The 11,813-nt window shown below is 39.9% G+C and overlaps 1 protein-coding gene across 4 annotated transcripts in view; it reads left to right on the forward strand.

The window, feature by feature from the left end:
- Nucleotides 1–7,757, forward strand: part of plxnb2b (plexin b2b) — a 150,692-nt gene extending 142,935 nt beyond the window's left edge. For all 4 annotated transcript variants that reach the window (XM_055029003.1, XM_055029022.1, XM_055028995.1 and 1 more), the window contains 5 exons: nucleotides 2,164–2,311; nucleotides 2,489–2,553; nucleotides 2,672–2,747; nucleotides 4,071–4,145; nucleotides 4,686–7,757. In XM_055029003.1, the coding sequence (XP_054884978.1) occupies nucleotides 2,164–2,311; nucleotides 2,489–2,553; nucleotides 2,672–2,747; nucleotides 4,071–4,145; nucleotides 4,686–4,790 (469 nt within the window). In that variant the 3' untranslated portion in view covers nucleotides 4,791–7,757. The remainder of the gene's footprint in view (nucleotides 1–2,163; nucleotides 2,312–2,488; nucleotides 2,554–2,671; nucleotides 2,748–4,070; nucleotides 4,146–4,685) is intronic.
- The last annotated feature ends 4,056 nt before the right edge of the window (nucleotides 7,758–11,813 follow it).

Consider the following 11,813-nt stretch of genomic DNA (forward strand, 5'->3'; position numbering starts at 1 on the left):
ATTGTCAAATTACATTTGATTGCTAAGAGAAAACATATCAGTCAGGCTTTTTTTTCCCACAGACATTCTGTATCCAATAAAAGCCTGTGCTTGCTTTATTGCTCAATACTTACCCGGACTAGAGGCAGACTGACTTGCAATATCAAAAATCATTTTTTCCCCGCATTCCCTGCAACCGAAGATTAAAGCACAAATGAACAATGAGATCCACCGAATACCTGTTGCCTAGATTTTACTGTTCCATCAAATACTTATTTTTGTAGTTTTCCACTCAGTCGTACACTAACAGCATATCCCCAAAGCTGCATCTTCTAAACCAAACGCTTGTTATAATTAGACTCTTTTTCACAGAAAAGAAGCTGGTGTATAAATCACAAAGACCTTTCAAGCTTTTACTTGGCTCATTTATCATCCTTGAAGTTTGCAGAACATTGTCCACTTGACAGTAGAAGAGGGTCCAGCTCCGTTCTGTGAGATTGCTTCAGAAATGTAACTTTACCTTGTAAACCACTGTAGCCACTTTCTCCCACTTATCTCGGCTCAATGTCCATTTCTACCCGGACCTGCTTGGTCTCATAGTGGGACTCCTTGTGAAAAGATTTATTGCAAAGTTTTTCACACATGACATTCGGTTTCCCAGGAGTAATAATATGGCGTGACACAGAGGCCTATTTCATTAAGCCACTGACCCCAGGGTGAACCACGTTGCCATGGCAACCACTAGACAGTACCTATATGTGTTTTGAACTCGTGCCTTTCTTCTCTGACCATCACAAACATAAACATGTGGAGCGGACCTGGATCAGGTTTCTGTCAGCAGTCACTCCAGGTGGAGTTGTACCGCTGCTGATTGCGTGACAAAAAGATGTACTCGGATTGATACGCATCTTTTAATCTTTCTTTAGGCGTGCATGTTTTTTCTCAGTAATAAAATAGCAACTTGCAGCATCACCTAATAAAACACAGTACAGTTCAGGCATTCGCCCACATTTCAGACCTTCTTTGACTAACAAAATCACAGCTTTAAATCTGCCCAGCAGCAATCTGATTTCTTTCTTTTTTTTTTTTTTTACATTTTTTCTTCTCTCTCTCTGATACAATAACTCTCAAAGAAAGAAAACTTACTTGTTCTGGGAAGCGCTGAATGCAAATGCACGATTTCGGCGTACTTGGTTTGCATTTGCAATCTCTGCGCTCCCATGTGCCATTTTAGTGCATAAATTAGTGCCACGTCGGCTGAGGCTCAAGCGCACAAGACGCTGTGTTGCATGTAGATGGTCGTGATTGACGCGCTTGCTGGCTGGAGAGCAGCCGCACAAGGACACGAGATGAGCGATTTAATTACTTACTATACTCTACGCCCAATTCTGCATCGACCCGTTCTGTTTATCAAATCAACCGAGGGGCATGTATTTAATATGAATGTGTGTATGAAGCATAACAAACAAACAAACATGGTAATTATTTCCCAAGCTAAATTAATTCTGTGATTATAGTAACAGCTATTTTTATGCTCCTATTGTGTTCTAACCGAAGCCTTCCCAGAAGATATTACCGAATCAGGATGAATTTTACACGCCGCACGTCTCCTCTCCCAGATGTCGGGGATGTTCGCGGTGATCTGGGAGGGCGGGAGGGGCTGAGGGAACTGCTGTATTTTTGGGCGTTTTTCATGAATTCATAAGCTGAGAGGGAGAGCAGAAAGAAGAGCACTGAGCGTGTTTTTTCCTTTTCAGGAGGGAAATTAGCACAAGCGCCGGGGCGTTACATTATATAGTCTGGTCTTTACGTTAAGCTGCGCAGGAGCTGAAAAGGTCAACGTGCTGCAGCTACTTCGGCTTTCTTAATCTCTGTTTGTTAGCGTGGACGGAGTGTGGACTTACAGGGAGGTCAGCTTTGAGCAAAACGCTGAAATAAACAGCAACGGCTATTGTTCTGAATAACACTAACACATACAAAGCAGGCTTTTCTCTACCCCTGCTATTACCTTCTATTGTAGTCGGTTCAAACCACAGACAAGTGCTCTTTCCCACGGCAAGCCTCCTCGACTTACATCAGTTCACTGTTGAGATTTCCCTCAAGTTTTAAAGCATTAATGGTGATAATCACAGCGATTTTAAAAAAAAAAATTTAATTTGTTGTTGTTGCCTCCTTCCCTTCCAGCCTGCCGCTGAGGTTCTGGGTGAACATCCTCAAGAATCCCCACTTCATCTTCGACGTCCACGTGTCTGAAGTGGTGGATGCGTCTCTGTCAGTCATAGCCCAGACATTCATGGATGCTTGCACCAAGAGCGAGCACAAACTCAGCCGGGTGAGTAGAGCCAAATCAAAGGAGTGGGAATGAGGTGCAAGAGAAGGTGAAGGAATATACAGGAGCGGCTCATTACACCAAGACGAATATTTGAAATACTATTTTCAAATATTCTAATTTGAGATGTAGATGTATGTCCTTTTACTCATGCTTTCATTTTTCTTTTTTCATCTACAGGACTCTCCAAGTAACAAACTACTCTATGCAAAGGAGATCTCCACCTACAAGAAGATGGTGGATGAGTAAGTGTGGTGTCCCATCTGTTTTCATGTCAAGTTTAAAATCCTCCAGATTTCCCTGAGACCATTATTTTTTTTAATAGCTGTTGCATAACTGAGTCTGTTCTTTATGTGTGTGTAGCTACTACAAGGGCATCAGGCAGATGGTCTCTGTCAGCGATCAGGACATGAACACTCATTTGGCGGAAGTGTCACGGGTGAGAGACGCAGCTGTCATTATCTTTGGCTTGTAGTCGACCTTGCTTTAAATGTTTTAAGCCCAGAACGAGGCGGCAATACCACTATGTGCAAAAGAGAAAATGTTATGCGGTGCATAAACGTTATGAAGGAAGGCATTACATTTCTCTATCAATTTAATCTTCAGAGTTTTTTTTTTTCGCAACGGTTGTTGCCTTATTTTAAAGCATACAATTTTCTTGCAAAATGCACCCTGACAGTTTTGTTTAATCCTGTTGTGATGTGTTCACATCCACATCCCTCAAGTTATTTTCAAAATTACTGGTGCAGACAAATTTCTTGGCACCCCTTGAAAGGACGTGTCAAAAGACTTGCGGCATAGTCTTGCAGTGATTTATATTGATAAGTTCAACTTTAAATTTGAGTGAGTTTCTTCAGTGACTGGTTGCTGCCACTAACATTAACTTTGTAATAAATATTACTGAAGTGTTTGTTTCTTACTTAAGCTGTTCAGTTTCTATGAACTTTTTCATTTGACTTAACTTACAAAAATACCACAAAAAATAATTACAAAACAACCTTATTTTTTTTGCTGTTGAGGCCTGAGTTTGTGTTTATGTTGCATTTGCTGCAATAATCACAATCAAGTAGTTTGGTGTAGATTAGCACCCTGATTTTATGACTGCTTCCAGAGAGAAGTTGTGATGTAATATTGGTCAGATGACTTTAACCCATATTCCATGTTGGTTCTTTCCTGTCTCATCCTCTCGTCCACAGAGCATAAAGACTTTTCTTTGCATGGTGTTATGATTTCTCTCTCTTTTTTTTGAAAAGTTGAAATAAAAATCTGGTAGCATTTTAAGCAGGCTCTCATTAATGTCTCCAGGACTTGAGCTGTTCAACAATCTCAATTGAAATTGTTGGTGTTACAAACAGGCACAGATCATTTTCTTTTCAACAGGTTTTCTGCTGATTGCAAATAGTTTTGAAGAAAGCCAGAAAAACATATTGGAATCTGAAAACGTGGTTTTTATGTTGCATTTATTTTAATATTTTGATTGAAACTGTTTGAATCCTCTCTTAAAATAGGAAACATTTTCTTGAGCAATTATGAGTCAATTTATGTCTGATTGTTAAATGGAATCAAGTATTTCAAATTGCTGTGGTTATAGTATCTTGATTCTTGGATTATGTTTTTTTTTTTTGTTGCACAGACCACTTTTTAAGTTGCCTGTACAGGTAGACATTATCTACACTGGGGGGAAGGGTAATTGTTGTGCGCAATTTATTTCTTTCATTTTGTCGAATCTCTTACTTTTAAACTGTCTGTTTATGTTCTGCAGTCTCACACCGACAAACTGAACACCCAAGTGGCTCTCCACCAGCTTTACCAGTACGCCAGCAAATACTACGACGGGGTAAGAACCTCCCAGCTCTCCTATCGCACCCACGGAGGGCTATTCCACTGCATGCACTGCTGCCCACTCTATTTCTTTTTCTCCTCCTTCACTCTTGATATGCCAGAAAAGAGATTGTGTGAAATTTTAATTGAAAGCATTTCTGTGGGATGTGAATTGGAAAATTGCTTTGGGAATTGATTTTTTTTTTTTTTTTACCTTTTTTTTTTTTTTTTTAAAGTGTGTCGCCACTTGAGGTCACAAAAAGGAGGAGATAAACAAAACCTAATGAACAAGTCGGATAAACAAATGGGGCTTTCAGTCTCCCCTAAGAGGGGCTCACAAACAATAACCACTAATGTGACGTGACTGTTGATGGGGAATAACACCCGTCTTCCCTCCACACTTGTCACCCCTTTCCGATTTTTTTTTTTTTTTAACTACTCCAGCGCTACCCTTCCCCTGTCCTTCATCCAAATCCTCCTCCCCTCCCTCTTCTCTTGATATTTGCGACTGCTCCGTCGATCATTTCAATGACCGTCCTTCCGTCGTCCCTTTCAGATCATCGCATCCCTGGATGAGGATCCCGCCGCTCAGAGTAAACAGCTGACCCTGCGGCTGCAGCAGATTGCGGCCGCCCTGGAAAACAAAATGACTGATCTCTAACCCACCAAGAGGGACAAAAGTCAAGACATAGAGGGAGATCGCCAGTGACTACAGGGGCTAATTTCTTTTTCTCCTTTTTTTTTTTGTCAGAGCATAAAGTATGGAAATGCAAAAATCTGAGAGGGGGGATTCGTTTTGATGTGTGCTTCCCCCGGAGCGTGTATTTTTTATTTTTTTTTCTGGTTCTGTGGAGTAAACCAAGACTAATTAATTGCACACAGACATCAAAAAAAAAAAAAAAAAAGAAAGATTGGGGGAAAAATGATGGGTTCCGCTGTCATAGGTACGCCTTAAATCTCACTTGCCAAACCTTAAAGGTCTGAGCCCTTACTCATGCTCCACTGAATATTGCTCCCAGGATGCAGTATGAGAAAAGTCTTTGTGAGAATAAAGCCCCACTGTGGAGCACTGGTACCGCAGATAATCAGATGTTTGAATTTCTCTCTCTGTATGTGTGGAAAAAAGGGTTAAAGAGTTGTATTATATATTTTTTTTATTGTGCAGTCTTTATGCAGAAAGCTTTATAAGAAACAAAAAAAAATATCTTTTTAATTGGAATCACTTTGTGGTGCGGACAGTGTTTTTATCAGCCTGTGTGCGTAGATGCGTGCGTAGATGCGTGAATGGTAGCGTGTGCGTTGTGAGCGAGCGTGGGGGGTTGTGTGGGGGAACATGCGTGCGCACACAGGACGCCTAGGCGTGAGGGCGAAGCGACGCCCGCGTTCTCTCGTTCTTAAGTCCCCACCCCGCCGGAGCCTGTGCTCTCACTGAGCTTTACGACAGAGACCAAAGGGTCCGGACAGGGACGCCGGCTTCGTGTGACTGACGGCTTACCAGAGGTTTTGCAAACATTTCCTTTTGTTTTTTTTTTTTTGCTTTAAGCTTGATTGCCAACTCGTGCTCATGGAAATCGATAACAGCACAGCCTGACTCCCTTTATTGTACAGTGCCATGAAACATTCCACTTTGACTAAAGCACAGAAGGACATTTCTGAGTTTTCTTTAAGACATTTCAGTTGATTCATTTTTTTTTCTTCTTCTTGTATTACTTTTTTCTTTAGCTGTCAGCAAAGAGAAGCAGTTGCATTATGCCATGGCACCATGCGACTCATATTAGCCCTGCAATAACGTTGGTGTACTACGAGCTACAATAAAGTAGATTCTTGCTTTTTCTTACTCAATGTATTTGCCATAGCGTAGCAGTTGAGCAATATGTTAAAAAAAACAATTCAAAATTGATTTATGCATTTTTTTAGTTTGTCTTTTTATTGTGCCATTTCTCTATTACCATAGTAATGTTCCAAATAATCATTAATATCTCTGCCTCTTTTGCTATGAAATAGCCTAATGCTGATGGTAATGATCTGCCAGAGATGCAGTTGGTACTGCAGCGGCTTGTTGCGAACAAAACGTTGTTGTTTTACATTTTCTTTTTGTGGTTGTTGTTTCTTTAATGATGTCAGGGTGCTTGGGTTCAGTCGTGTATATAATTGCTTATGATAACTGAAATCAATGTCAGAGTGTGGCCTGAGTCGCAACGAGGATTTGATATTTCTTTGTCCATTAAACACCGTCCCCAAATTGTAGGTCTGGCCGTCGGCCGACCTTTTTAATTGTCCTCCCTTCGTAATCTGATGGGTGGACGCGCTTGGCCGACACGCGGCAACAAGCTCCAGAGACCCCAGAATGTTAACGATTCCTGCCTTGGCTAGAGTGACGTTTGCACAGACCTCAAGCCTGCCCGCCTGCCGTCTCAGCATGGCGCTCCGGCTTCCTGACTAACAGCATTTGGCACTGCCCACTCAGTGCGATGCGGAGTGGCACTCTGTGTAATGAAATCAGCAGGGGAGGCTTTTGATCTTAATTGCATGCCGACTGCAGACTCTCCATCCTCGTCTCTGCTGTTGTTTACTGGTGACTCCGTTCTCGCTGACTAGAGTCGATGCAAGAAGCTTCTTCTTTCAGAGCCTTTCTTTAACCAAAAATGTGCCTTATCGGATAGGATGACACCTATATATTGTTTCTAAATTATTCTGTTGGTAACGTAGGAATATGATGATAGTACTATAGACACAGCAATGTACTTGGACTTGTGATCTTATGTGTGCTGTCTAAAACCGCTAGATGCGCCGTTGCAGCCGTTGGCGTGCCGTGAGGCTGAGGACATTTCAGTACAACTTCTTTTTCCTGGCTGCAGCTTTGACGTGTGCATTTCATTTGGATGTCTTTGGTGTGTGCTTACTAGGATTTTGGTGGCAAAAAGAGAAAAAAAAAAAAAAAGAAGAAAAAAAGTCAAAGATTAAATGTTGAAGAATGACCAGTTGGGTTTCCCTTGAAAATGTCTCACATTCCAAAATTAGACAAAAAGGGTATCCATGTGTACAATTGAACATCGCGCAAAAATTGTTCCAATGGTGTTGATCCTTTTGACCTGTGTTTCTAAGCTATCCTACAGTGTGTACGATAAATGACTATCTATACTCGACAATTGACTTTTCTTACTGCTGTGCAGTTATTTTTATTTCTCGTTTCCTATACATATGAATCTTTGTAAAACAAGTTGAAATACTGTATTCTATCTGTATACCCCTATGCATTGGATCCTACGATGAAAATAACAAAAGAGTGAAAAAAATTGTTTGTGCTGTTGTCGAGACCTGTTTGGTTTTTTTTGTTGGGTTTTTTTTTTTGTTGTCCCTCACTCCCCATTTTGAAACTTGTGAATGTGCTGTATTGAAAAAGAAACTGGGACACTTCACTTTTGGTACAGGACCAGTAATGGAAGCCAATGTTTTGTTTTTTTTCCTCCCCGTACGAGGCAGCTTCGAATATTCTCGATCTTGTACCTGATCCGGTCGTGCTGGATGAACATAATTTTAAAAAGTCGTATGTGTGGACGGAGCGATTATCCACATGTTTCATCATGCACTCCTCCATGAATAAACTCAGAGACATATATACCCTTCATATTGGCTGTGTTCCTTTCACTTGGACAATATTGATTTGCTTTGACTGAAACCGCTCTCATGCTTTATTCATCAGGAGTAACAATCACCTTGGGTGATAGAGTTGCCACAAGCAACTGATTTTTCTCTTTGGAGTGAATTGTGTGTTCTTCAAAATCTCTGCCACTTACAGCACCTTGCATAAGTATTCAGACACTTTGAACCTTTCCACGTTTTGTCCTGTCACCGCCATGGACTTCAGTGCATTTTAATGGGATTTTATGTGACAAAGTAACACAGTGCAGCAAAATCACAAGGTACAAAGATGGTACTATATGAATATGCTTTTCAACTTGAATATGAACATATTAGCTGTTTTGTGTTAAACAGTGAGTAAGGGAGCAAAGGCTAATGGATATTTTTAAAATTACCTTTAACCTCTGACAATAAATGATTCTAAACCCAATATGTTCCAAATGTAAGTCTGCAAACCAGTGGTATTTGAGTTGGAGTGCTTTATGACCAGGCAATACAAGCTAATAATGTATTACTTTTCATTTTGTAAGCTGCACTACAAAAGGAGGTTGCATAGTGCTATACGTCACTAATTCAATTAGATATAAATCATCTTCCATTTGAAAATCATTAGGCTGCATTTCAAGGCAGCCATGTGTAATTTTCAGGCTAGGGTTGTTGAGAAACCAGATGTTACCACTCATAATTGTTGCTTTAAAGATCCCTTCAACTTTAAATATAGAAAATTTAGATTAATAGAATTAATCATGCAGTGCTAGTTTATATGAAGGTTGTTGTGAGCGACCTTTAAAGGTTCAAGTCCTTTTTAATAAAGACGTAGGTGTCTGGAAATTTCTTTCTCCATTTCTTTTTTGAGTTGGTACTTGAGCTTAGAAGTTTAAGAATTGTGTAAAGTAAATCCAGTTACTTCGTAAAAGAAAATGCTCTCACACAAGTTACGTTTTTCCAACACAAATATTCTGTCATGTTATGATTTGAAAAGTTTTTAAAATCAGTCTCCATATGTGGCTCACCCTATGATGGTCTTCATCTAATTCCCACATCGGGATCCGATCACACTGCGCTGAATACAAACTTAAAGTTCTGCCATGAAATGACTTGTAAATGGCAGTGCAGGATCTCTGTCAGAAGCACAGAAGTGAATAAAATTGTGCTGAAAATATTCAGTGCTACCGACAGCTATAAAAGAAGTTGAGGGAACAAAAAGGAATTGCTGCAGTTGATGCACGTGAGACGGATCGCAGGCCTGCGTTTACTTAGGCTTTGTTGAAAGTGAGCAAATCACTGATTCAGCGAGAGATAAAGTAACTTCCGGGGTTTTCTGAGTAAACTTGATTATTGAAAGTACAGCATCAAGTATAACATCCCCAATCCACTTGCCGTAAATCAAAGACAGAGCTCTTTATACCTCTACCAGGACATGCTGCTTAAATCAACATTATTTGCACTTGTAAGATTAAACTTGGGGAGGGATGGGGACTGTGTCCTTCACACTGTAGAAATCAATACTGCTCGCTGACAATTATTATTTAAAGTCGGCATCTGTGCTGGAAATGCTCAAAGAAAATGGGTTAAAATCTGCATGTTGCTGGCTTCTGTTCTCCTTCCCAGGACGCTTCCCTGCACACAGCTGCCAGCCTCTCCTTCAGCAGGAGATCTTTGTATTTCCCAATAGGTTGCTTTTCACCTCCACGTTTCAAAGTTCCTAATGAGATTTGGCTTTGATTCACACCTCCTCAAGGAGAAGGAGGAGGGGGAGAACTTGGGAGAAATATAAACAATTATTGCGCTGTACAATTTTTTTGCACACTGCTCATGAATAATTGAAAACCACCGAGAGTGATTCTACAACTGCGTAAACACATATATCCAACAGCATTTTACTAGAAGATGCTATCGTGTCTTTTTTCTTGAACGCACGGCTATTATAAAGTCGAGGTGATCTAGAGTAGTCCAGCTAAAAGCTGACAAGACGTTTGAGACAAAACAATATTGTAAATTGCTTAAAATTCCAAGAATAATCCCTCTTCTAAATGTATGTTAACATATTTAAGAAGTAAATCGCAGCAAATAACTTTTACTGAAAATGAGGAGTGGGGGGCATTTCTGCTTCTGATTCCTTCATAGTGATTTGTTTTACGGAGCTGTAAGTACTCATAAATGTTGAACTTTTTCTCAGTTTTGTCGCTGTCCACCACAGCCTTTGAGGAGATACAGAAAACCACAGGTCAGGTGTTGTTGTGGAGTCTTTATTCAGAGGCCTTTTCAGATTCGCTGCAAGTTTGACTGCTACCAGGGGACCTTCCTACCCACTGCATCACCAAACACACTGACTCTGAAGATATGATGGCTACTTTGTTAGCAGGTATGTATGCATTTAGATTAACCCTAGCCAAAGAAAATGTAAGAAAATATTGTGGTTTGAATCCTTTATCCTTACTGGAAGTGGAATCTTCGTTTACCTGCGAAGGTGACATCCTTTCTCTTTTCCCATTGTTCACAAGACAAATCCATTTTTAAAAAATTTGGATGACAAAATGCACAAAGATAATTCTGTCTTGACTTCTTTAAAAGACATAGCTTCAGTAATTCATTGTGATGCCCTCCTCCACTGAAAAAGATTTACAACCACTGTTCTTTATCACCCATGCTGCTTTCAAATTAAAATTGGATATTTTTTCTGTGAGGATACATTCCCAAAATGAACATCTGTGGGCTGCTTTTACTGGGTTTCTGTTTTCTCTTGTGCAGTCCCACAGAGCCATGGGATTAAGTGGTCTGTGTTTTGAGCTTCTGCTTGACATTACAGTTTCTTTGGCTGAGTTATGAAAAATTGACTTAACACACACACAAAAAATCTTTAAAAATAACATTAAAAGAATACATTTTGAAAAGAAAATAGATGTGAGCCGGCTACAAAGAAAACAAAATCCACATGGGGACAGAGCTCACTAAAACCCAAAATGCCATCAAAGGGGTGCAAATCAACAATAAAGAGATTTAAACTGCTAAACAGAGACAAAGGGAACTGCAAAAGGAGGCAAAACCAGGGCCAAGGCAAAAATGAAAATAAACGTAGAGATATTCTGAAAATAGAGCAGACTATAAAAAGAAATGTAAATGACTTTAAAGATATATATTATAGCCAACAGGCAAAAACATGTAGCCAACTATAAATTCTTTGTAACTGGAGATTAAATGTCCAGGGAGGGGCAGAAAACCCATTATAAAATAAATGGGGTGGGCTCTTCACAAGTGTGTCCCCAATGCTTGATGATGCTCTGTGCACGGTTGTAGTGTCTTAGTGCTCCGATTTTATCAGGGTAAAAAAAAAAGACAATTATATGGTTGAAGCAGGTGAGTATATTAATCCATATTCCACATTATGTAAAGCACTATGGGAAAGATTGCTTGTGATTTATCTCATCAGTTGACAGACCATTTAACTATAACATTATACTACCTGGACTAGTTTGTAAAAATAATCATAGCCCTTAAGCTTTGTCACATTCTGAAATGTTACCAGTGCAATTTCAGATTTTAAATGGCAAACCAATACAAAGCTCACCATAGTGGGTGAGCTTTGTATTGGTTGGTGAGGTAGGAAAAAATGGCAAGAAAAAGAGAGAAAAAAATCTGTACCTTTCTTGACACTGTTTAAGAATAACGCCCCAAAGAACTGTACTGTGAAAACTGTAGTAAGAAATGCGACTTTCCTTCCCGTTGGAGAAATCTGGGCTAGTGGCTACTTAGAGCAATGACTGACAATAAACAAGAATTTTAAGTTTGTTTTTCTTTTGGTTGTTTGTTTTTAATAAATGCTACAGTTGTATCAAAACGTGACTACCTATAAATGCTATAGATTTGTAATCCGATTTGAAACTGTGAAATGTGATGCGCATTGCCTTTTTCCGAGCATCAATTGAATGCACCACAGTTGATTGACAGACAGGTCTGGCCAAACATCGTGACTGACAATCTAGCGTAGAGAGACGTTGAGCCAAAATCATCCAATCACGTTGAAGTGGGTGGGTTCCACGGA

Source organism: Poeciliopsis prolifica, unplaced genomic scaffold, assembly GCF_027474105.1.
Source record: "Poeciliopsis prolifica strain line A6 unplaced genomic scaffold, Auburn_PproV2 SCAFFOLD001, whole genome shotgun sequence".
Lineage (NCBI taxonomy): Eukaryota > Metazoa > Chordata > Actinopteri > Cyprinodontiformes > Poeciliidae > Poeciliopsis > Poeciliopsis prolifica.